Below are 26721 nucleotides of genomic sequence, written 5' to 3'. Positions count from 1 at the left end.
CATAGCTGACTAGCAGACTGTAGATTTCATTTGGTTTCTATTCAAAATGCAGTTCATATGATATGGTTAAATGTGGGATTTGTTTACAACCTGTCTGGTTGTGTTTGTCATAAACTGTGTCTACACCCACGAGTGGCTGCATCCACCAGCAGCCACTCTGTCTGTGAAGCTGCACCATGGCCACAGAGAGTACATGTTTCTTACTGGCTGGCAAGTGTCTGTTAAAACTATTTGAAGAAACCTACATGTTTCCAATGTTTCCATACAGCTCACAAGGATTCACTGAATGCTTTGATGAGGATGAAAACGATGTGAATCATAGGCTATGGCCTTCAGTTAGTAGATCTCAACCCAACTCAGGTGTTAGACACTCTCAACCACCATAATCAAAACACCACATGAGGAAACATGTTTTGGGAGAATGCTGCTCATCTCTCCAGTGAGTTCCACACATTTGGAGAATCTATGACAAGGAGAAGTGAAGCTGCTCTGGTAGAACAGAACCTTACTTATGCACTGTATGTTAGATTATGCTGTCATTTATCATCTTAATATTGAACTGCAGGTAACCATAGCAATAACACAGATAACCCATGCACTGTGAGCACCAGTTAAACAGATCTAAGCAGGACTTAAACTGGATGACAATTTTAACAGTTTAGTATTTTTTTTGCAGGTGTAACATGTAATGATCTAAGTGTGATAATAGCACTAAGGTGTCCTGATGTTGATGACAACACACTGTAGGAACACTTATTCTCTATATATTATTGCTTATATAACCAATAGGAATGATGGCAAACACTATGAAAGCAAGATTGCAAAAACATTGAGTTTTTACTTTAAATAGTAAGTCTGGTGATATTCAAGTTTTTGTTTTTGTCAACAATTCAAAGTCCAAAACAAACAATGAATGAATCCTAGTATCAGGTATTTATGTGTGTATCCAAAGTGTAAAATATCTTTACCTCTATCTTATGCCTCAAATGTGAATTCATCCGCCACTGAAAATAGTCCCCTAGAAATGCATTATTTCCTCCTTTCTTGAGTAAAATTCAATGAAAAACTAGAGTGACCAGCTGTTTTTTTTTTTTCAAATACAAAACTATATATTTGTCAGCTATTTTTAAAGATTTACACCTTCAGTAGTGCACCAATGTGCTTGGGACTGTGAGCCACACACAAGGGGGAGGGAAGTACTGAGACAGACTTACACATTGTTGGTTTTGGTCTCTTCATGAGAATTGTTTACAGTAAGTAAATATACAATAACACCAGACTTATCCTTTAAGTGATTCCCCATTTTGTTCTCTGTTGTATTCCCCAAATCCTGAACTACTCATAGCTCACACCAAGTACCTGACAAACCTGCATGACACGGTGTGACACACAACTGGCCTCAGTATGGCTCTAAAACCAGCATCCTACAAGCAAAGCTGGACTCCATCTCACCTGTTTAAAAATCTGAACCCCCGTGCAGCCACACACAGATCACACGCACACGCACGCACACACACACACACACACACACACAAGGATGCAAGGATTTTACAGTCCTAACCGAGTCTCTTTCCCAGTTCAACACTGTACATCAGTCCTCACAGCCACATATACACAGAACAGTGCTGTCAGTCCAAGCATGTTCAACCCCAGATTCCCCCCGCCCCCCCTCATCCAGCCCTCTGCCTAAGTATCTATAGTCTCTCACACCGGTGCTATGTACTACGCCAGGCCCATCTCCTCCAACACACTCCTGGGTGACTCGTCTTCCTGTGAAGGGAACACAGAGATTGGAAGTCTCAGTCACTTTCTTTAATTCATATACTTTATTAATTAATTCAAGTCAGAGAACAACAATTAATGACTATAATAAAAAGATATGATATATATGAATATTTGAATTAGCTGCAAGCTCTTTGAGGCAAAGAGACCCAAGACCCAGACCTTCTTCTGTCACGTTACATTATGGCTTCAGCTTCAATGATGAATCATTGAGTTTATTCAAACTATTCTGATAAATTATTCATCCTTTTGAGTCACACTGAAAGAAGAACATTTCCAAATTCATTTCCTTCATGTCAGTAAAGTCAGGATTCCTACACCTTCACCTTCTTAAATCAATTTCAAGCACTTTTCTAAGTTTTTCCAGCACTGTTTTATCTATATACATGTGTATCTACCAATGGTAAATAGACTGTACTTACAAAGCACCTTTCTAGTTTTTTGACCACTCAAATCACTTTTTACACTACAAGTTCAGTATCTTTCATCTACACATGCAGACTAGAGGAGCTGGGCTTATCGGAATATGAATATACATATATATGTATGCATATGCATATGTATATATATATATATATATATATATATATATATATATATATATATGTATGCATATGCATATGTATATATATATATATATATATATATATATATATATATATATATATATATATACACATACACATAAATAAACAAGTGCTCTTGCTCCATTCTGGACCAATTTAAAAAATTGTCCCCATTAGTCACTTAGACACAAAATGATGGGAAAATAGAGTCCAGGCTGAACAGTACAGACACTTCTCTATAACTGTAACTCACAGAAATAGAGAGAGTGGGTCAGGTTACCTCCTGCAGTAGGTCAGCTTGTTCAATGGCTTTGAGGACGCTCTTCTTAGACGTGTCCTGGATCTCTCCTCCCATCAGGAACTCATCCAGAATGAAGTAGGCCTTCTCAAAGTTGAAGATGATGTCCAGCTCACATACCTGTAGAATCAAACACCAATCATCAAGCTGTGGTTTCTGGAAATGCAGTTCAGAAACCAGCATTCCTCCCACCCACAACATGATTTTATAAGCATGTTTTAATGATCTGAAGTGTGTTAGTGATAGAAGATGCTGTTGTTTTTGTTTGTGTGGGAGCAGACTGACAGTGAAGTGAGAGAGAGTGAAAGTATTTGAATTTAACAAATATCTTATTGATGGTGGTGGAGGCAACTTTGTTTATACGTTTACAGGCTACTTTGGGCTCAGAGCTGAAAAAAGGACAATTTGTCTGCAACTATTATAATATATAAGATAATCAATTCATCTATTTTAAGCAGTAATGCCAAAAAATATCTGTTTTCAACTTATCAAATATGATAATGCTTTTCTCCTCTTCTAATATCTTGCCCTGATTACAGAAACCAGGTTCCTCGTTTACATGTTGTTTAAGAAATCCATTACTAGAGATAGCCGACTGTAACCTGGTTATTTGAGTACATGTAAACGCACTGTATGCTTTGTATAGCAAAGAAAATCTAGGAAAAATATTCAGAGAGAGCATTACAGATTTAAGACTTACACTGCCAAAGTATTTATCCAGCAGCTCTACAAAGCGATGAATGACTTCCAGTGTGATCAGCTCATTGTCCTGTTCTTCAATTGCACAACAGAAATAGAGGCTGGCATACCTGCATAAATACACACACACACACACACACACACACACACACACACACACACACACACAGAGAGAAACACTGTAAAACCTCAAAGAAAATACATGGTCAAAGTCAATGGGGATGGATGAATTTAAGATTAAGATTACGATATTCCTTTATTAGTCCCACAATGGGGAAATTTGCAATTTGCACTTCATTGTAACATTTGTTCCTCCATACAGTAATGCCTTTGACCCTTACCAGAGAATAGACTGAAGAGGCCAGTATTAAAAAAACTAACTGATTTAAATGCCTGTGTTCGTTGTTAGTAGTACCATGATTTGCATTTTAATATCTCTGTTGGATAAATAAAGTGTTCATGTAACTTTCTGATATGGAGGCTGGTCAGACACCACAACACTGCACAGCAGTTTATCATCACTCAATCAATCAACCTTTATTTATACAGCGCCAAATCACAACAAAAGTCATCTCAAAGCACTTTACCCCGCACTCATCAGATTTCATATAATGAGACAGGTTAAAACACTAAAAAGATGGGACATTAAAGCTACCCTTACCTTTGATACATTTTTACACTTTTTTTTGTTTAGGTTAAAATGCTATTAATAAAGTAATAGCACTATAAAATCTTAGAGAGATCCACCAGGCACAGAAACTCATCATTATTCCATTCTCATAATATTCAGTGAAAACTCTGACCAATCATATCATTCAGTCTGAATGATATGATTGGCCACGCGACCTGCCTGTTTTCCCCTTCCGTATTACGTAATTGTGCGCGCACCCCTATCCGGAAGAGAGTCTGTTGTGGATCCACGGCATTATAATACATCCATGATCCACAGAGATAGCTGTAAACAGACAGTAACGACTGACAGGCTTCCACCTCCAGCCGCTCCCACGGGGAAAAAGAAAAGTATAATAGAAAAAGCCACAGCAAAGAAAGTGCTTGATGCAACAAGAGCTAAAACAAGAATCAACATCGGCTCTGCTTTCGAGCGATGGAGGAGTCTGATGAAGCTTCATCCAGAGCTAAAAAGGATGAAATGGATGCAGAGTTTCTGCTTGAAAGGTATTTTTATTTTGTATAATCTAACATACATCATATGTGATAACGTTACGTTTGATTGTATTTGTTGTAACATTACAGTTACTGGATCACGTCTAGCATATTGATAACGGACCTAACGTTAGCTCCAGTGAATAAGGTAGTTTATGTTGGGTAACCTTTGCTGTACATAATATCACATTTCTGGCATATTTGACTCGACTGTATTTGTTGTAACATTACAGTTGCCGGATCACATTTAGCATATTGCTAACGGACCTAATTTAGCTCTAGATAATTACCTATTGTTGGGTAACCTGTGCGTAAATAATGCCAGATCTCTCGTGATTGGCGCTCTTTCCATGTTCGGTAAAATGTACAGTTTATCAGAATTTAACTTTCCGCTGTAACAACCCGTCCACTCACATTACTATGTGTGTGTGAATGTGCATTGTCTCGGTCATCAATACATATATTGTAGTGCACGTTCGTGGAGGGGAAGGGAGTGTGGGGGTGGGACATAGGAGGGAGGAGGGGTTGCTGCTGCTCAAGTTTTTCAATGTGCTGTGTGAAATGCAAGAACGGTAAGAGTAGCTTTAAGAAGTTGATGCGAAAAAGTTTCAAGTTCAATATCTTTGCCCCCTGCTTGGGCTCCCCTGCTGTGTTGGTGCAGTCTCATTCTAATGTATGAGCAGGCTTCACACAGGATGTATGTTTGTGTGTAATGTTTGGGGGATAAAAATATCTCAGTTGGACTGTTTAGACCACAGAGTGTCTCTTGCCTGTGATAAAGCCACTCATAAAGGTAATCCATCATTTTACACCACTCCTAACTGGACTCATTGACATTGTGTGCAGAGGAACATGTTTACAGCAGAGGAGCATATTTACTTAGCAGGTAGCTCATACATAAGCTTATGTTCTTAGTCTCTTGTTTGTGTAAGTACAACCTTAATTAGCTTGCTGCTTTAAACATCAGTTGACATTTTGCCTTTTCACATTTCCCAACAAGTCAACAATGACATTTGTAGTTTAGTGAGGTTGTGTCATATAATGTGTTCAAGCTGCACTATTGATATTTCTGTATTAATAATAGATTATGTCTTTGTTGTCTTGGACCAATTAGAAGCCAGAGGACCAAAGAGTTCTGATATACTAAATGAGTAGTAATGTGGAGAAGGTTTAGAACTTTACACACCATGAGTACAATTTTGCAGTAAATTCTGAAGCTACCTGGGAGCATATCATTGAATTAGTGCTTTCTAGTTCAGACTCTGGCATTGGCATTTTGGATGAGCTGATTGTCAGGGCAATCCATCCAATAACTGATGGGATATTTCAGTCTGGACCAAAGTGGTGGACTGACTGATCAAACTGCTAACATGGCAAAAAGCTACATCAAGCAACCTTCAACTTTACCTCAATTTTATAATAATTGTAGTTATAGTGGTTTGAACTGCTTCAAGAAGACAGCTTAGTTATCTAGTTCATGTCAGGGTTGCATCATCTGAGAATGTTTCTCATATCTTATACATTTAACAAGTTCCACTTTTTTTTTAAATCTAAAATGCCAAGTTTAAAGCGTTAATGGGAGATTTGTGATGAGCAGCAGAGATTCTATTGTAAGTGCAGTATTTCCTCAGTCCATCTCCTCTGAAGGAAATCCCACTGTGCTCAACTCATCGCCCACCCAGCTGCCCACACACACAGCACAGGCTCTGATAGGCTCTCCTTTGTTTCATTTGTCCACCTCTGTATCTCTTTTCACACACTGTGGGATCTCTGTGTATATGTGTGTGTGTGTGTGTGTGTGTGTGTGTGTGTGTGTGTGTGTGTGTGTGTGTGTGAGACAGGCTAAGACCAGTTTGGTGGTGTACACAATTGGGACCAAAGCTGTGGGAAAGACTTAAGACTAGTTGAAAGGGGGGGGGGGGGGGGGGGGGTTTGTTGCAACTGGTGCCAAAAGCCAAGCCTAATTGGACAATGCCTATTTTTGTGTCAGTGGTGAAGGTTAAGATTACATTAAGGGTAGGTTAAGGATAGAGTAAGGGTTAGGTTTAGGCAAACAGTGGTTATGGTTAAGGTAAGTCTCCATGAAATGAATACCATTCTATGTAAATACCCCAAAAGTGTGTGTGTGTGTGTGTGTGTGTGTGTGTGTGTGTGTGTGTGTGTGTGTGTGTGTGTGTGTGTGTGTGTGTGTGTGTGTGAGCATGTCTTCCCATCTTGGGGAGAACCAATTTCAGATGAATGCGATTTGAGTGTTAAGACTGGGTTTTACGGTTAAGGTTAGAATAGGCATTATGTTCAGTTTAGGGTTGATAGTGATTTTAATTATGCAGCCCATACATCAATGGAGAGAGTAGACAGGAGTCCAGGATGTCTTGTATTGAAAAGGTTTATTTACTTGGTCAAGGAGAAGTGAATGAATGATCAGTACATGTTATGCCCTGATGCTTCCTTCAATTCTGAAGCTTCTCTCCTCTGAAGATAGACTTTAAACCACACAGATTATGCCAAAGGCTGAGCCATGCCCAAATATAGGCAGATCCAACCATCTACAATATACAGAATTTAGTCAACTGGTCTATAGACAAGCATTGCTTAGACCTCACTCAAGATCTTTGTCCTACATCCAACGCTAAATCAAACCTCTGACTCCGGTTGCCTCTACCCCATTCAGGGAAAAAGTCAAACACATATCTGGCCTCGGCTGCTATAGCAACACTATCAGAATGCCTCCTGTTTTCCCCAAAAGGAGCAGACTCACTGCTTACCACTATCTCAAGGGGAGACAGTGTCTAAACCTATCATTTGGTGAGGCCTTGCTATGACCACAAAGCCTAGTTTGACCCAGTGCATATTAATGATGGAAAATTCCCTAACAAGGGTAAGGGTTGGGTTAAGGAATATAGTAGTGTTGGTTAGGGTAAGGGTTGGGTTTATGCATATAGTAGTGTTGGTTAAGGTTAGGGTAAGGGTTGGGTTTATGCATATAGTAGTGTTGGTTAAGGTTAGGGTAAGGGTTGGGTTTATGCATATAGTAGTGTTGGTTAAGGTTGGGGTAAGGGTTGGGTTTATGCATATAGTAGTGTTGGTTAAGGTTGGGGTAAGGGTTGGGTTTATGCATATAGTAGTGTTGGTTAAGGTTAGGGTAAGGGTTGGGTTTATGCATATAGTAGTGTTGGTTAAGGTTAGGGTAAGGGGCTAGAGAATGCATTATGTCAATGAGAGTCCTCACAACGATATGAAGACAAATGTGTATGTGTGTTAGCTCAATAAGAGTGGAATGCTGAGTCTCACCCTGTCCACCCACATCAAATCTAATGTGGATCAGCCCACATACAAACAGACAAGAACTTTCATTGGTCTGTGGGAGGTGAACTAAACTAAAGAGTGCACACACAAAAACCAGAATGAAAATGTTGCGGTTCAATTTAAGACTTTTTTAATTGCTACTTGGGAATCAATCCTTGACCAATTAAAAAAACAAACTGATAGGGTGCTTCAATCTAAATTAAAATACATGTATCTTGACTTCACTAGGGATTTACTGCCTTTGAGATGAAAAGTATGAAGTCTTCTATCCCAGCAGTAACAAGCACAGTGGGTAGCAACAGAAATGAATGATAAAAATGCAGGGCAGAGAGATATTGGTTTAATCAGGAAAGTTAAATGTATTTTAGCCAGAAGAGTTGAAGAAATGAGGGGAGGAGAGGACAATAATGACAATAACTAGATTGTGTAGATTAATGGCTAAGTCATTTGTGTGTTATCTTACAGTAGTTCTAATTTCTATTACTCATTTTTATCAAATGTCACTGAACAGCAACAATCAGTCTCAGGATGTATTACACACATATATTTTTTATTTTGCACTGGAAATAATACTACTAGTTCCCAGTGGAAAATATGACTAATAAATAAATACTTAAGCCACGTATCACATAATCAACCTTTGTGCAAATACATCAAGAACTACAGAGCAGCTTTAAGTGGAAACTGTAAAGTCTCATTCTGCAAAACATCTTTTGTTCATACGGCTCTCTCTGTGAAAGGAGCAAAAATCTGGAATTCTGTTCTTGAACGCTTGAAATCTGCTGCACACTTCACCACATTTAAGAGACTCACTAAATCCTGCTTAATTCAGCAACAAACCTGTACTCATGTCTAGTTTTATGTGTATTTTACTGTACCGTGACCCATGTTTTACTTTGCTTATCTTCTTTTTCCCCTGTGCTGTAGTGTATTTATCACACAGCTGTCTTTGGTTGACCTCCTTTTTTACTATTTGAATCTGTTACAGATTAACCTTTCTAAGGACAGGTTTTGCAAATTAGCATTCACTGTAAAACACTGTGTCTATGCATATCATATCTGCCTCTTTTAAATAAACCATAACAATAATAATAACAATATCATCAACATCATCTAGCCCAGGATCGGTTACATGTCATATCTGTCTTGTTTGCTATTCAATAAAAGCACTCCAAAAATATCTATCTTCAAATAAATAAAGAAGTTATCTGTTTAATAGCTACTGCTTAGAACATGGTGCTATGGTTACAGTGGCTAACATAGCATTCAATTGTTTTTCTACCATTAAACACAACCAATAGGACTGTCTGGTTTAACATTGTGAAGAGTGTCAGCTGATGGAATATCCATGTAGTTCATGGTTTTAGCCAAATATATGAAAGGACTCATTTGCTTGTGACAAATGTTTTAAAACTAAACTGCTTCCAGTTTCCAATGACAATAATGATTCTGTATTTTACCTTTTATAAACAATCTTGAGGTCTCTCCATTCTAAGAAGCTGCACATCTTTGGTTTGCGGGCCAGCACTATCTGCATCAGCTCCCTGACCATCTTCTTCTTGTCCCGCTCAGCTGTGGCTGTGTACCATTTCTGCAGCCGCAGCTTCCCCTGCCGGCTGAACAGCAGCATGAAACGCATCTGCAAGCACAGGGACGGAAAAGATTCAAAGCTAAGAAAAGAACAAGGACAGGAAAGCATTGAAGAATAATGTCAAAGTAAAATAATAATCTAGCCATATTCTGTATTTTTTGTTTTGGCTACAAATCTAATTCAAAGTCCAAAAGCAACTATGTATTTATCCTAATGTGATATACCTAATGTGTATCATTAGGTATCATATATATATATATATGATACCTAATGTGTAAATCAATGTTAACAACAACAGAGCTCAATGGGACAGAGGAATAAGATATATCAGGTTTGGTTCTGCACATGAGATCTGTTGACAATAGAATCATGTAGAAAATTGCCAGCCAATCCTTTTGACAGGATTTTCATATATATTCCATGTTTATGTATTGAAGTTAAAATTTTACAAAACAGTTTTACTGTTCCAATAACAGAACATGTTCATTTCTTTTCATTGTTCATCACTGGCTGTACATCAGTCATCTTTTACACTGTTGACCATTTATTTGCTCAGTGTAATACAACTACAATAAGCCACAAAGTAGAACCCTACACTTCTGCTCCACTTATCATCTGGTACAAGTGACTATCTCATGAAGCTGGTTAAGTTATTGTCAAGACAGTACAAAGCTGTTCTCAAAGCAAAAGGAATCTAACATATGAAACACATTTTGGTTTGTTGTTCTACAATGTCAAAAAAAGAAAAAATGAGTAGGTCTGTCCCAAGTTTTGACTGGTGGAATACACCATGAGATTCAAATTTTGCCATAATACTTATCCCTTTAATATGTTTGGTTGTATATTAGACAACTGTGACCAATGTTATAAATTACATGATTCATGGCAACATTGGACTTTTACATGATTTTGCATTAATGAGATGAAGTAGCATCAAATCTTCAGCACTGACCAAGACCTTTACTCACCTCACCAGCAGAGAGGACAGCAATCTTATTCAGAGACAGGCCTCTCATTTCTCATGTTTTAGTATCAAGTCTCTGCTCCTGTTACTGTTCATTTCCTTCATATTCACTGTTGTCTATAGAAATTCAGTGCACATTTCCACAGCATTAATTGCATCAGTGCAACATGGTCATGCCATCATCATCACTCTCATTTCTTAAAAAAATATATTGTTAAAAATATTTAATTCCACTCTCTTTATACTGTATTTTTCAGTCACAATTAAGTTTCCTTCAGTGAAACTCACTATTTCCTACACAGATATTTCAAATTAAAAGCCTTCCAGCAGCTCTAAGGAAAATTTCCCCTCACGTTCCTGATATGTGAAATGTCTGCAGAAAATCTTGAGTTTCTTATCAGATTTATCTTGACAGTGGTCAAAATTTGGCAAAGAGGAAGTGAGGATTGAGGATAATGATTCAAATGAAACAGTGTTAGTGTTAACTTGGTGCTGTGGAAATGTACATTATACTGTGAGCTACTGTGAGTGTGAGTACAGGTAATATTACATCCCCTTCAATATCTTTTACCTTTTGATTTCATTAGCAAACCAACATTTGCAGTGCTGGACACTCACAGAATACTCTATTCTACAGTTCTTTATCAAGTGTTTATTTTTCTGGACTGAAAAAAAGGACAGACGTTTCTGTCCTCACGTTTTTCCAGATCATTTACTTAATCTTTTATTCATGATTAATATCTATGTTGCCAAATATCACCCATTTCAAGACTATGTTTATTAAACACTGGTGCTGCCTTTTTCAAACCAAGTTAGTTTGAACTAAATTGTCCATATCTTCATCAGTCAACTTCATTCCAAATACCTTTATCAAGTTTCCCCACTCACACACTCTTAAACTCATACTCACACGTTTTTCTCTCCAATCACATTATCAGCCAAAATCTAGTTCTGAACTAATCATACAGCAACACAGCACTGAAGTTAAAATAAGCTGATAATATTTTAATACTCAACAGCACTGAAGTTCAAATAAGCAGACATTTTCATAAGCTTATTGCTTTAAATCTACAGCATGTTTCATAAAGCCAATGTACACTAGCAGTTCAACACCAACAGACACAGTTTGAAAGTAGCTGGTAAAACACAGTGGAGCATTTAGCAGCCAAAGGAGTAGATGGAGACCAAAATAGTGTTAAAAGATCAGTGATTACTATACATGAATTTGTAATTTGGCCACAAATTATGCTGAAGTAGGAAATGGTAAGCTAACACACTAGCCATAAGGACTTCATAAACTGGGAATACACAATCTGTTCTTAAGTGTCCAATAAAGATGAATCCATTGACATCAGTTATCTACATGTAGTCTGTGTGACATTCTCTCCAGTCAGACAACATATAGTTAAACAAAGTTGGTGAAACCAGAACAGACCACATACAACACATACTGGAGTGACTGTGGGACTCATCTAATTCTATAAAAATTCCACAATACAAACATTCAAAACACAATTCTAGCTCTACCTACTAGTTGTCTTTACTTACATCTGCCTGCTAGCAGTCTCGCTCTCTCTATGGTCTACATGACAAAGAGAAAGTGTGGGAGGTGTGTTTGTTTAATAGCAGCAGCATACTTGGATGGAGTATATTAGGATATTGCCAGAGGACTTATTGGAAATCACATCTGTTTAGTGCAAAGAAAAAATGACCAACAATGTCAGCATTGTATTTCAAACGAAATGAAACATTGTATCTTTAGTAACTTCAGACGTATTGTGCATTTTAATCCATTCATCAGTTGATCACTGTGTCTACATCCTGTCGATGGTCAGACAGACACAAACATCTAACTGTCACCTTCATTGTTGATACTGACAAACAGCTGGAGCTAAACTCAGTAACTATGAGGAAGCGCGGCAGCCATTCAAACCTTATATCTCTGTCTATCATGTTAAATGTTATCATTACCGACTGTTATTGTGGTACAACTAGCATAACACAACTAGGAGCTCATTTAAAAGAGTGGCAGTTACGTTAAACCGGACTATTTCACACTTTACGCTGTTTTACGGCCTGTTAGCAGACAGGCTATGCTGACAGAAGCCAGGTACAGGTAGCGCAGGTAGACACTTCCTGAAATCATACACCTTGCTAGCATTAGCTTAGCACCTAACTGCTGCCTTTTTAGCGAACGAGACGGAGTGACTTACCATTATTCGGATTCTTTTTAAGCTACCACGACGTTGCAGACTAACTCTACCTCTAAACTGCCCGATCCAACGTAAATGTGTACAGTGCAGCTAACGTTAACAGTCCATGTCTGTGTGAGATGCTGTACTACTGAACACCGGACCCATTCCCTGAGCAGTTCCGTCTCCTGCGGAGCATGCGCAAACATGACTACTAGAGCCCTCAGTTTTGCCTGTCAGGTAGCACTTCGTTTCCGTCAATTCGTCAACTCTAAAAATGACAATAATTTGATAATAATGAATTGAATGAAAATTAATTAATATTTTATTATAAAAATAAGTATTTTATTGGACCTTAAAGGGGACCTATTTTTCTTTTCTTATATGTATGTTGTTACAATGTCAGATGTTCATATTAACCCTTACATACTGTTCAGGGTCTTTTTACATTTGAGAGCTGTAAAAACACATCATATAGGCCTACACACATTTGTTTTAGCTGGACTTTTCCTAATGTGGCGCACAGTATAGAAAAAAGGAAATAAAATGTTTTTAATTTTTGTGCAGCTGATATACATTTTTATGTGTTTATTAACCAAATTCAAAGATGTTACTTTCTTCATATTCAATCAAATGTTCTCCTGGTCTATAAAATAGTGATTGTGAATGAAAATTTATTCATGTGAATTGATGCTGAGACTAATTATGAGTCAGAATATGAACAGTATGTAAGGGTTAAACATGATCAAAGTTTCAAATAATGAGGTAAACGTATGTGATCCCTATGAACAAAAAGTCCGAACTCAAAAATGCTCTGCTCAGTTTCTATTGTTTGTTTCTACATTCAAACAGAGCTGATGTCAATTGGGACAGATTTCTTTATATGGCCAGAAATATTGTACTTCCCATTCTACTACATTTATTTGACAGCGTTAGTTACTTTTCAGAAATGGATAATATAACAAGCTTTTCAAACACATTGTAAAAACCAGTGGTTTCAAACCTTTTTGTCTTTTGACATCTTACAAAAAGCAGTGTGTAGTCGGCTCACATTTCAGATGTATATGAGTTGTTAACAGCTCCACCAAATACTGATTTTTCCCTTTAAATTTCTCATGCTTTCATTTCAATAAATGTTCAAATGATCCAATATTTCAGCAAAAATCAAAGATTAGAGAAAAAGTCAAAAAACTGAAAACACATTTGTGTATCAGAACTTTGTTTTTTCTTCTTTCCACTCCCATTAATCATCTCAGCAGCCCTCACATTTATCTGCTGACCCTTTGGAGGGGCCACACCCCTAGGTTGGGAACCACTGGACTAAACTAGCTAACTGTATATAAAGTAGTGTAAACTAGCTAACTGTATATAAAGTAGCGTAAACTAGCTAACTGTATATAAAGTAGTATAAACTAGCTAACTGTGTATAAAGTAGTGTAAACTAGCTAACTGTATATACAGTAGTGTAAACTAGCTAACTGTATATAAAGTAGTGTAAACTAGCTAACTGTATATAAAGTAGTATAAACTAGCTAACTGTGTATAAAGTAGCGTAAACTAGCTAACTGTATATACAGTAGTATAAACTAGCTAACTGTGTATAAAGTAGCGTAAACTAGCTAACTGTATATACAGTAGTGTAAACTAGCTAACTGTATATAAAGTAGTATAAACTAGCTAACTGTATATAAAGTAGTCTAAACTAGCTAACTGTATATAAAGTAGTATAAACTAGCTAACTGTATATAAAGTAGTGTAAACTAGCTAACTGTATATAAAGTAGTGTAAACTAGCTAACTGTATATAAAGTAGTGTAAACTAGCTAACTGTATATAAAGTAGTATAAACTAGCTAACTGTGTATAAAGTAGTATAAACTAGCTCCACCTCCAGCAGCTACAACAGTAACATGCTGCTCTAACACTGATGCTTCACTATTAATAATCTAATGATGTCATATATAATAATATATCACTACTTTTATTGTAATACTGCATACTACATCACTCATAATACTGCAATATTTTTACTGTAATACTGCATACTACATCACTCATAATACTGCAGTACTTTTACTGTAATACTGCATACTACATCACTCATAATACTGCAATACTTTTACTGTAATACTGCATACTACATCACTCATACAGTACTTTTACTGTAGTAGAATTTTTAATGTAGGACTTTTACTTGTATGGATTATTTTTACATCAGTGTAAAAAACACACAAGTAAAAGAATACCTAAAACCAAACACAATATGAGACAGCACATAAGAAGATTAAAAACATTGTTAAAAAATATCATGACTAAGATGGGAGGAGTTGAAATGAGCTTGTAGTGCCAAACTGCCGAATGAGATTTTTCATCTGACTGCCTGTGTGTGGAGGTCTGACAGTTAGGACTGTGTGGTGTTATTAGCCTGTTTGATCAATCTTGACAGTTTGTTTTTGTCCTTGACAGAGATAAAGGTGTACCAGGATGAGATACTGTAAGTGATGACCGACTCAATGAGTGATTTGTTTTTGAGGATGTTTTTACTTACATTAAAAGTACATAGCTTTCTTAGCAGAAAGAAGCGCTAATGAGCCTTTTTGGAGACATAGTAGAAGAGGACAAAAAATTACATTGTTCTGTCTACCTAGATGCCCAAGTATCTGAAGGTCTCCCCCACCTGCTTCACCACCTGCCCTTTGATCTCCAGTGGTTGAAACAGTGTGTGTGCAGCATAGTCAGTCATTCTCCTGTAGCAGCACAGCTCTTAGTCATGGAGATGTTCAGCTCCAGCGAGATCTCCACAGTGAGTGAAACGAGTGAGTCCACCTGCTGGCGATAAACTGCTAGGCTGGTGGAGTCGGTCAGATGAGCCACCAGATTAATATTGTCTGCGTATTTGAGGAGTGACATATTGTCTGAGTTGCAGGTGATGTTGTTTGTGTAGATTGTAAATAGGATGGGAGATAAAAACACATCTCTGTGGGACCCCTGTGTTTAGTATGATGTTGGTGGATCTTTTGCTGTTGACTATTACATGTTGAGGTCTGTCTTGTAAAAGTCTCTGATCCATGAAGTTCAGTGAAGCGGTTGTGCAAGGTCTTTACGTTAACTGTGTTAAAGGCTGAGGAAAGTCCATAAATAAAATCCTGGAGCATGAGTGAGCAACGCAGGCATCCTCCACTCCTCGTTTTGCTTTATAGGCAAATTGGAGTGGGTCCAGTTTGTCTACAACTGAGGAGGATAGAAGGTCACACACCACCCGCTCCATGCATTTACATAGGAAAGATGTCAATGCGATTGGTCTGTAGTCTTTTGGGACCATAGCTTTTGGGATTTTAGGTACAGGTATGATGGTGGTCTCTTTCCATGTGCCAGGAATTAAACCAGAGTCCAGGAGCAGCTGAAAAAGTTGGGTCCTGACATCCCCCAGTTGAGTGGCACATTCCCTTAACACTCTACCACTTAGCTTGTCTGGGCCAGATGATTTCCGGGGGTTCACTCAGGACAATATGTGTATCACCTTGCTTTCCTCTATTGTGATAGGACTGTTGGGGTTCCAATCTTTCAGTGGCTGTTGTGAGTTGTCAAATCTGTCATAAAATGTCTTTAGCTGCTCTGCAAATGAGGAGTAATGAGGGCATTTGATTTGGGCTGGCTTCTGCACTTTGCCCATCATGGTGTTGAGCCCTGGCCAAGCCTCCCTTGCATTTCCTCTTGTGATTTTTTTATAGTGGATTTTGGCGAGCCTTGATTTTTGTCTGAACTCTTTTTCCAACCCATTTACATTTTGTCTGTCACCATTTAAAAATTCCAGTTCTTTTTTATTTAGGCAGATTTTCAGGCCTTTTGTTACCCAGAGCTTGTTGTTAGGATATAATCTAACTTGTTTTGATGGAATAACAGAGTCAGCACAAACGGACAGATAGGAGGAAATTGAATCAGTTAACAGGTTCACATCAGAGTTGCTGTCTTTGAAAAAAGTCAGTCAGTCAGTTCTAATCAGCCCCTGAGTTCCTCAATAGAGCCAGTGTTCCATATTTTGATGTTTTGTCTGAATTGTGTCTTGTTTCAGCTTTTGTCTGTTTTTTTGGAAGCAAGACATACATTGCTATAATGGTAGTCACTGCATGTCAAACTGAGCCTGCCAAATTCATATACAGTCAATCCCAGTATAGTCTATGAAATTAGGGGTCAATTTATTTAGAATATAGCCAAACTCTTTATCAGTGGAAACTACCCAAAGGGTAAAAACATAGCCTCAATTATCATAGCAAGCCTGAACCTAGATTATTTTACCCCAAACCACGCAATCTGATAACACTGTTGAGAGCTCATGGACTTGGGCTATTTGGACACAAGAGGTCAGTATTAAGCTTACACAGATCTCAACATACCATTGATCACTGAGACAGCAGCTTTGTAAAAACGTAATTTAATAAATATAAATACTGCAAAAATACAAACAAGGTAACTCAAAAATAGACATCATCATCAACATAGTAAAATAGAAAACAAATACATCTTTCTTGGTAGTAATGCAGCCATTATTCTGTCTGCAGCAATATCTCTCTCTGTGAAGTGCATCAGTGTCTGTTCTGTAGAACAATAAACTGCTAAAAAAAAATTACTTTCCTTCATATTTTGTTCCATCTCGTCAACCATATAACAATCACAGTTATAAATTAACAGCAAACATAAACTCTTTACAAAGAATGTCTCAGTCAGTCATGTCACATCTGTGAGTCTTTATCCTCTTCTATTATTATCTTACATCTTAAATAAACTATCCAGTAAAAAAAAGTCAGTAAAGTCATAAGCAGGCACATGAATCCTGTTGGTCTGGTCTGGTGTAGTCAACATATGGTCATCATGTGGTTTATGAGCAGCAGTGATGTGACAGTGGAATGAGGGCAGGTCTTCAGAGTGGGTTATTGAACTGACCCATGAAGAGAACAGCACCTGCAAATCGGAAGGGAAACATTACATCAACCAGCTGCTCTATCTGCACTGCTCAGCTCAATGGTATTGTAAATTGATATTTCATATTCAAATGTCATAAGAGTATTACCTGTGTGTTTGTGCTGGATGAGGAAGAGGAAAGGTCTGTCCAGAGTGATCTCTTCTACTGCCATTCGAGAAAACATCACAGCAGCTAACAGAAAGAGGAAAACACACAAACAGGTCAGTATCTGTAATGTGTGTGTGTGTGTGTGTGTGTGTGTGTGTGTGTGTGTGTGTGTGTGTGTGTGTGTGTTTGTGTGTGTGTGTGTGTTTGTGTGTGTGATTCAGTCTTAAGCTTACCTGTTGCAGCTGCTCCTTTGGTTCCTTGCTCATTTACTTCAATCTTCACCCTCTGCAGGACTTTTGAAACACACAGCCTCTCATCAGCTGGAGGTCAGAAAAACAGAGACAGATTAGATACACGAGAAACTGCAGATATTAGTTAATGGCAAATAAAGGTTGTAAAATGACACAGATGTCTCAGATGCAACTAACAGAATTAAATACTACCAACAAAGCTTGTCATATAATTTAATACTTCTCATTCTTTTCACTTGAATTTTGAGCTTTTACCCTCAAGGAGGCGCTGTAAATAGTTGTCCCTGATAATGAACTTATATTACTGAGTGCAGCCTCCTCATGCATCTGTTTCTAATTGTATTGTGCCTGTAGCCTCTTTCTGTAATTTAATGACTGTTTTTAACTGCATCTATGTTCTCTAAAGTCATGTTGTTTGTTAACTATCTGTCCCCAGTTAATTGTCTTGTTTATGGTATGCAGTGAAGCCAAAAACAGAAACAATAAAGTTTCTTAACTAACTAAGATACACTCTATAACTTACCTGTGATGCGTGTAAAGTCAGCAGTACCCTGGTTGAACATGCTTCCCAGACCCATGTTAAAGAGAGCAGTCTTCAGATCCACTTCAGAGTTCAGAGTGAACCTGCAAAAACACACACAATTAACCATTTCATACTGCTTGCTTAAGACTGGTAGCCATGAAAGGATCTATATGACACAAACAACCCTAAAACTGCACTGCACTGTTAGCTGCTCATATACAGGACAGTCTGAGCCTGGCTGACTCACCTAGGCATGGCCAACTGTCTCTTGACGTTCCTCAGCTCTGCTCGCCACTGCTGAATCCTCTGGCTGCTCAGATCTGCATTGAGCACACTCAGTGGCACCTCAGGCTCAAAGGGTGACACCAACAGCATGCTCAGTGAGTCACCCTCATATGGCACCTCGATTACATCATAGTCCACACCATCAGCAGTAACAAACTCACCTGTTGATTGATAAGAGTTGATTGATAAAATGAGATTTGTGTATTTGTGTACAAACTTTATGTCATCCAGCATCAAACTGAGATCTTCACTCAGTCAGCATGTTCAGCCTACCGTAGTTAAAGCGGTTGGTGAGTCTCATCATGTGCACTGGCACACTGCTGCCATTGGCACAGTGGAACATTCTTTCCTGAGTCAGTTTGGGATCAAAGGGAACCTTCCACAGGCCCTGGAAGTGGAGTGCATTAAGGAGAACCAGGCGAGTCTCATCACTCAGAGATCCAGATGCCAGGAATTCGGGGATAGAACCTACATAAAAAAATGCAACAGAAAATCAGGTTTCAAAAGATGGACACAAAGAAATCAGCCACCTTCATACATTGTTAAGGGTGTCGTCAAGAAGATGGTTTGCTTTTTGCTGGTTAGTGTAAGTACCTGCAGTGTGGTCTGAGACCCATGAATTGATGATATCAACTGCTTGGTCTGGCTTGGTGAAGTCCACCTGGTGAGGGTGGGTCTGGAAGGCTTTGGCCAGAGCCCGACGGTATCTTTTCTCCAGGCTCATCTTCCTCTCCACCATCACTCCACTAGCTATCTCCACCCCCTCTTCACTGGAAAGGTCCCGCTGCAGGAGACGCTGCTGCCTGGACATCCCTCTCTCTACAAGAGAGCCCAGAAGATCGTGTTACCCTAGCTTTTTCTTATTTAGTTTTTAGTTTTCTAATGCAATTAGTAATGAATCCCTTTTATTTTTTCTGTACTGATGCACTCAGTCAGCATAAACATTAAAAGATAGAAACAATTTTATAGTTATATTCAACTTTTTTCTTTCTATGAAAATAATCATGGAATCATCTTTTCTAAACTGTATCACTCACCTTGCAGAGAAAAGCCCATTGCAGTATTTAGGGCCTTGCGGGTGTTTCCAGCAGCACCCAGCTGAGCCATAGCCAAGACAGAGGCCACACCATATGGGGAGAAGGCCACATTCTGGTTCATGGAGTCCTGGGCTAGTTGGGAGAAGACCTTCAGGCCAAAGTCAGTCTGTTTATCCTGCAGGGAGCTCATCCCCACTCTGCTCAGGGTTAGCAACAGGAAAATATACACGCACAGCATCCTGTGTAAGAAAAAATAAAGGTGTAAGTTTGTGATGGGTTTCTTTGTCAGAAATACTGATTGGTTTAAATTCTGATTCAGTATGCTTTAGGTAACATTGAATTTAAAACCTAAAAGTAAAAAATCTTATTTGATTGAAAAAAAGGAATTTTCTCTAATATACACTCACTGCCTACAGTCAGTGGACCATAAAACCTGCCCATACTCGTCTTTGCACAAACATGTAAAATGTGTCAATCATGAGAGAGCAAATATAACACCTTATCTCACAGGAGAGCAAAAGCTCAGCAAATGTGTTGGATGGAAACATTTTGCCCAACACTTTCCATCTTAGACAGAAGTCAATTGGAAGTGAAAACTACATTTGTAAGTGAGTAGAGTGTTTCTGTTTCTTATTGAAAAGGAACAATGGATTGCACAACACTGCAGACAAACTCTAAACAGCTCTCAGCTGTTTTCCATAAAACTTTGGGAGTTAGAAAAGAAGCCAAGGACATTTTGGGTTTTGGTTTCCAGAAAAACTAAAAGATAATCAAATTCGCTCGAGGATGCAGGAAATGATTCACATACCAGTAAGTATACTTACTAATATGCCAGTAAGTATAATTTAGTTTAATTTTAGTCATCACTCCATCAATTAACAATTAGTTTATTCCATCTGGCTCTCCTTTTATCTGTGCCTCTATTAAATAATCCCCACATCTACTAGGTCTAATTATAAAGCCCTCATTTTAACTGGGTCTTATATTCAAACCATCTACTGCTTTGTTTTAGGTATTAAGAGTATTTCTTTATAATCTAGATTCATTTTAAACAGCTGAACTAGCCCTGTGCATGTGTACAAGCACAAATTTAGTCTGCACTTGTACTGCATTACAAATAGGTGTGTGCGTGTGTGCACATGTGACTCATGTGTGTGTCAGTAACATTGATTTTCCATTGCAGGCATGAACAGTGCATAGGTTCAGCTTTACATGGCAGCATCACAGGGGTGGTGCAGGGTCAAGTAAACACTGTGACCACTGTGACGTGGCCCAGCTACTCACTTCCAGCTCTGAACAAACATGCTTTCACTGCTGACCATAGAGAATTACACAGTTTGAAATCCCATTGCAACAATACTGAACCTTTGTAGGATTAGATGAATAAGTACAGTGTTAAATAGATCTAGTACAAAGTGAAGTGATAATTCATATATAGTTATAATAAAACGTATTATTGAATTACTAATTTTTAAAGGTAATTCACACTATTCAAAATCTACACAGTTTGAATGTAATATTTTGTGGTTTCAATGTGGATATGTCACACCCCTCATTTTTTTTGTCTTATAATGCAAACTAACTGGTAATTTAAGCTGTCAGATAATAGCATGTAAGTATAAAAGGTGCATAAAATGTGAATTCTCAATTAAAAACTTGAATGAATGTACAAAGTGATGTTCCACCACTGCTAGTGTTAGATATAGTATAATCAATTAATAAGTCATTTATGTGTATAATAATGACTAGTAGAAATGAAGTCTGTAACTACCAGAGCTCATGTGTTTTGCATATTTTACCCTGAATATAATTAAATGTGACTGTCTATAGAGCAAAGAAATAATAATAATTACCATAATTAAATAAAACAACACATAAAGATCCATACAGTTAACAAGATAGAAAAGTATTGTAACATATCTGAAAATGGTATCTTAATCAAATTAGAAATTAAAATTTAAAAACTTTGTTACCCTAAATAGAATCTTAGACTGACTTTAGCTGCTGATTTAACTCACATTGATATGTAAAGTGTGCATTTACACTTTATGGCATTAATAGCATCAGTTACTTTAAGCATCTTTGAGGTAGTAAGATATAACCAACTAACACACCTTCGTCACGTTTGCCAGTCTAATTACTTTACACACTCACTTCTCAGTTATATAATTACAGTATTAAAGTATTAAATACAGTATTAAAGGAGTTAAGTAAGGCTCTGATGTGCATAGAGTTATAGTTCTTACCTTGCAGTTGAAGTTTTTTGAGATGTAGTAGAGATGCTCTGTTTCAGTTGTGGTTGCTGCTTCAGTCTGAAAGGCTGAGTGAGTTTCCTTCTTTTATAGTGGAGCTCCATGGTCTGAAGCCCCACCCCCCACCTACGCACACACACACAGAAGTTATTAGTGACGATGATGTCATCTGACACTGTCTGGATGGGTTTCCTTTACATGAACACACATCCATTCTCCCTCCCACTCACTCTCTACTCTGTCTGTCCTTTTTGCCCAAAGCATAACAGAGCTCATATGGAAATTCACTTAAGTGTTTTCCCTGTCTCGTCCAAACACACACGCACACACGCACACACGCACACACGCACACACGCACACACACACACACACACACACACACATGAGAATGTACAGGAAGGCTAGTGTCCTCAGAGGAGAAGGTGCAGTCATGTTTAGTATTCATGGGTCCCTCTGGGTCACTGACTGTGATAAATCAGCTGGCTGACAGCCAGGAGCTTCACCATCACATGATCGGTTTCTTCTGAAGAAAGAGTGCATTTTTTTGTGTTTAATTCTCTCATGAATATCGCCAAATCTCTTGTGATCTGTGAGATTGGAATGTTTGGCTCAAAGGACAAGTTCACAATATTTGAAGTGTTTTAAGTGTAAGTCAGTTGTCCATATGAACAATAAAAACAAAAGAGGTTTTCCTCTCTGTAATCATTCCTCTTGTTCATACTGACAGTCATACTCACTGTCATACAGATCTCCTTCAAATGAGCTTTCAATGGAAGTGACGGAGGACAAAATCCACAGTAAATGGAATAGACTATACTTGTATAGCACCTTTCTAGTCTTTACGACCACTCAAAGCGCCTTACATTACACCTCATTCACTCATTCACACACATTCATACACTGATGGCAGGAGCTACCACACAGAGCAGAGTACCAACCTGCTCATCAGGAGGAATTTAACCATTCATTCTCATTCATACACTGTTGGCACAGCAACGGGAGAAATCTGGGGTGAAGTGTCTTGCCCAAAGACACATCGACATGTGGACAGTAGGAGCCAGGAATCAAAGCGCCAATCTTCCAACTGGAGGACGACTGCTCTACCTCCTGAGCCACAGCCACCCCCTACAGTGCGTCCACACAGTCATTACAAAGTGAAGCTTATGAGTCTTCATCAGTGTGAGTTAGTCATATCAAGTGATATCTGACACATTTACAGTCTTTTTATCAGTAAATTCCCTCTTAGTGTTTCCTGTTGAGCTGTGGTGGAAGTATAGTAACAAAAAGAAGAACTTTAGCACTACTGTAACATTGAAAACCAGAATACTTGATTTGACTCATCTAGATGGCTGAAGCTTCATATTAGCTTCAGATAAATTGACCAATATGCTTTCTTGTTTGCAATAAATAAAGAAATAAACTCATTTGACACAAAATACCACATAAAGAAGCAAGTCTTGATATTTTTTGAAGAATTACCATTATCTAAATTCACCTGCCATTTCTGACAAGCAAAGGGCTTCACTTTATCTTGCAGAAAGCAGTACTGGTAGTACTGGTAGTACTGGTAGTACTGGTATTAAGTAGAACACACACATCTTTCATGTCCGGTCATTATGTAAAAGTTAAATGTTTGGCAGTGGGTGATGGGTCATCAAAGACATTAGGATTCATTGACTTGTGACTGTGACTTAGAGTGTTGTGAGACCTTGAGAAGCAGAAAGTACTCAAATCTGTAATAGAAAGTTTGTTAAGATTCATAATCTTCTTGATATTTTCTGTGATTGGATAGTTTATATTCATTTATTTATTTATTTATTTATTTTCTTTAACCAATTTTTAGAAAATGCTGATATAACTGCAGAGTACATACTATAGAATCTCGCTTCTTGTCAGCTGCTTTAGTTTTTGTGTATGTAAACCATCGTTATGTAACTAATTACATTTATCATGAAAGACTGATGTTAAGACAAGAGATCTAATAATGGTTCCTAAAAGCTATTGGGAAACTCTATGCATAATCTGATCAGTTTTATTTTGGATCATATATAATCATATATGTTTAATTTATTAGTTTAATATTGAGGACCTGAAATATTGGGGTTGCTTGTATAACTATGTCCTGGCATCTATTCTCTAGAAATTCTTGGTGAACTCTCATTCAATGGCACAATTAAGTCAAAATGTCCACTTGACCAACACCATGTCCATGTCAAAGTATAAGAGTTGCAGGGGATATTCACAGCTGCCAGTGTTTTTGATGACCAATGTAACCATGCTTGTTTCAACCATCAAGAAATAACTGAACGTAACAGGCAGGTTTGCTGGTACCACCCTCAAGATCAAATTGAAAGTTTACACACATCCTTGCTTCCAAGGAGATCCCCTTTTATTATTTGAATCATTTTTACCACTAATCTCAGAAGCTCATGTTACTGAGTGGGGCTCTAACATTACCTCATCTTTAAGTCACTGTCTTGAGGCTCGCTTTGGGGGTGACACATCAAAACACCTAATTTGGTCTTGGCTACCAGCATTCCTTATCCCACTACTCACCAAACATCTGGTACACAGGACAGAGGATGGGAATTCTGAGAGTGTTTAGGCATTTCAAGTACTAAGCCATTAAGGGAGTGAAGCTAGGGTGGGTCACCCAGAACAGATGTGTATCATATATGAGTGTTATATGTTTTATATATGAGTGGAATGACAATAAACATGAATTTGAACTTGAACAGATGTGTTTCGTTTCTTCACTCTCATCTCACTCTATCTCTCCATGCAGATACTTTTAGTTTTATTAGTCCATTGTGGTGGTGTCTGAGTTTTCTGTATACTTCAAATGAAGTGTTTGTTGGGTTGCCTCACAGCGTCTAAGCCCCCGCCCCCAAGTAACATGCCCACCCAAACTCTCAGAGACAGGCTTAAAAATATCCTTGTACAATGTAATTAATGAAGAAATTCTCTTTAATTAATTAATCAAATAAAAAGAGAAGCAACACTGCCACCTCTTTGGCCATACTATCAAAGATGAAATGTTAAAGATGATGAAAATAGGGTTAGTTCCATCTTAACAAAGCTCCCATAATTGTTCTGTAACCAACACACCTGATGTTTTACTATGACACAAAGACAAATGACAACCCCAGGCTATAAACTGAGATGTTTAGGGACTAGACTGCCCTGATGTCATCGTCTTTTGCCTTTTATCTTTCTCTAAACCAAGACAACATGTGTCTGTGAGAAACATTTATATGCCCATTTACACTGTCTGTTTTTTTTTCTTGGTTCTTAAACTCTAATGATATTTCTGCCTCCCAGTTGTGTTGTTTAAGTGTTGTAATCCTTTAATTGCCTTGTTGAATCACATACTACAAACTTCCCACTAATAACTTGGAAATGTGAGTGTGTGCTCAAACAGAAACACACAAATGACAAAGAGTAATAGCTCTGAACAGTGAGTCAGTGACATCATGAGTTATTTATGCAGACTTTTGTTTTACACTGTTGTGACTGGACATGTCATCTTGCTGTTTGTTTAGACAATGTTGCCTAAAATATAATCATTTATAAATATGTCTGTTTACACAACTTAAAAGCCCCACAACCCCTTAGGATTTGGAACATATTACCATATTAGGTTGTCAATGGAAATTTGGCATGTACCACCCACTCAGTTCTCTGTGGGGGCTTCAGGAACATGGGGATAAAACGTTGCCCAGACAACACAACATGCATAGACACCAAGTCTATGCATGTCAATATAATAATGTAAAATAATGACAGGTTTGTTGCAGCTAAGATTAAACACTATGGGTGTGTGATCACATGCAAAGAGTTGAATGGATCTAATTGAATTGTTAATTTAATGTGAGTACTTTTACTTACTTTTACTTGTATTTATGCAGCCAAAACACTCATCTAACAAAAAAACTCAGTGTTGTGAGGCAGGTTAGGTAAAAATGGATTCTCACCTGAACTCAATCCTGTCAGCCAATTCAGGCTCCTCCTCCTCCTTCCACTCATAGATTAACCCTTTCTCGACAGTGGTAAAGCAGTCCTTTAGCGCAGTGTTAAGGCCCATTTATGCTCAACGTACGTACGTAAATGTATCCGTCCTTTTCAAACGATGTTACAGCCACAGCTCACATATTTCCATGCGTCCTTTACGCGTCTACGTTGGCATGGATGTTAACCAATACATCCACCAGGGGGCAGCACAGAGTCAAAAGTTTATGACAACAACAAACTCAAAAACAAACATGGCGACTGTGGAGGAGATATTGATAATGTTCCTCTTCCATAAAAGACAAAAACGATATGTTTAAAGTTTCTAACCAACTCTCACAACCTTTCCTCAAAAAGTTCCGACGTTGTTATTTCTTCTTCGTGTCTCACTAGAGCTACGTATCTGCAGCAGTAGTTCTTGAGTAGTGACAGCAACACCCCCCCACCACCACCACGGTTTCCAGTGGTACTGCTCCGTTTGGTCCATGCAGAAATCATAGACTATATTTAAGAAAGGCAGAAATACGGACGACAGAAGGCTCCGTCCGTATCCGTATCCACTCTTGTACTCCAGTTCTTTCTTATCACTTCCAATTTTGCAAGTTAAATCAACTCCTATTTCAGTATTCTACAACTTCCATGGTTCTATATTTAAACATTATGACTGCAATATATTATTTTCTTTGTTTGTTCTTAAAATGTGGAGTGGCGCACAGCCTGCTGGGAAACGGAGTAAA

The 26721-nt window shown here is 38.0% G+C and overlaps 2 protein-coding genes across 2 annotated transcripts; both read right to left on the bottom strand.

Moving 5' to 3' along the window:
* Positions 1–1571: 1571 nt before the first annotated feature.
* Positions 1572–12730, bottom strand: ap1s1 (adaptor related protein complex 1 subunit sigma 1). Its single transcript, XM_053343481.1, has 5 exons — positions 12584–12730; positions 9276–9454; positions 3347–3455; positions 2629–2766; positions 1572–1770 (listed from the first exon to the last, which is right to left on the bottom strand). The coding sequence occupies exons 1-5, from the start codon at positions 12584–12586 to the stop codon at positions 1723–1725; spliced, it is 477 nt and encodes a 158-aa protein (XP_053199456.1). The 5' UTR covers positions 12587–12730; the 3' UTR covers positions 1572–1722.
* Positions 12731–16982: 4252 nt separating this feature from the next.
* Positions 16983–22023, bottom strand: serpine1 (serpin peptidase inhibitor, clade E (nexin, plasminogen activator inhibitor type 1), member 1). Its single transcript, XM_053343479.1, has 9 exons — positions 21971–22023; positions 19725–19963; positions 19282–19506; positions 18961–19155; positions 18650–18848; positions 18403–18503; positions 17862–17948; positions 17629–17712; positions 16983–17519 (listed from the first exon to the last, which is right to left on the bottom strand). Exons 2-9 carry the CDS (start codon positions 19960–19962, stop codon positions 17479–17481), a joined length of 1170 nt encoding a protein of 389 aa, XP_053199454.1. The 5' UTR covers position 19963; positions 21971–22023; the 3' UTR covers positions 16983–17478.
* Positions 22024–26721: the final 4698 nt, after the last annotated feature.

Source organism: Scomber japonicus, chromosome 22 (assembly GCF_027409825.1).
Source record: "Scomber japonicus isolate fScoJap1 chromosome 22, fScoJap1.pri, whole genome shotgun sequence".
Taxonomy (NCBI): domain Eukaryota; kingdom Metazoa; phylum Chordata; class Actinopteri; order Scombriformes; family Scombridae; genus Scomber; species Scomber japonicus.
This window is presented reverse-complemented; position numbering and strand designations above follow the sequence as displayed.

Bases quoted from the DNA above. Each gene is read 5' to 3' on its own strand.
- ap1s1 (XM_053343481.1), bottom strand. The intron at 3,456-9,275 runs GTAAAATACAGA...GTATTTATGCAG, and splicing joins CTCAAGATTGTTTATAAAAG to GTATGCCAGCCTCTATTTCT. The intron at 1,771-2,628 runs GTAACCTGACCC...TTCCCTTCACAG, and splicing joins AAGCTGACCTACTGCAGGAG to GAAGACGAGTCACCCAGGAG.
- serpine1 (XM_053343479.1), bottom strand. From the start codon at position 19,962: ATGCTGTGCGTGTATATTTTCCTGTTGCTAACCCTGAGCAGAGTGGGG. The intron at 18,849-18,960 runs GTAGGCTGAACA...ATCAATCAACAG, and splicing joins CACCAACCGCTTTAACTACG to GTGAGTTTGTTACTGCTGAT. The intron at 17,949-18,402 runs GTAAGTTATAGA...TCTGACCTCCAG, and splicing joins TGACTTTACACGCATCACAG to CTGATGAGAGGCTGTGTGTT.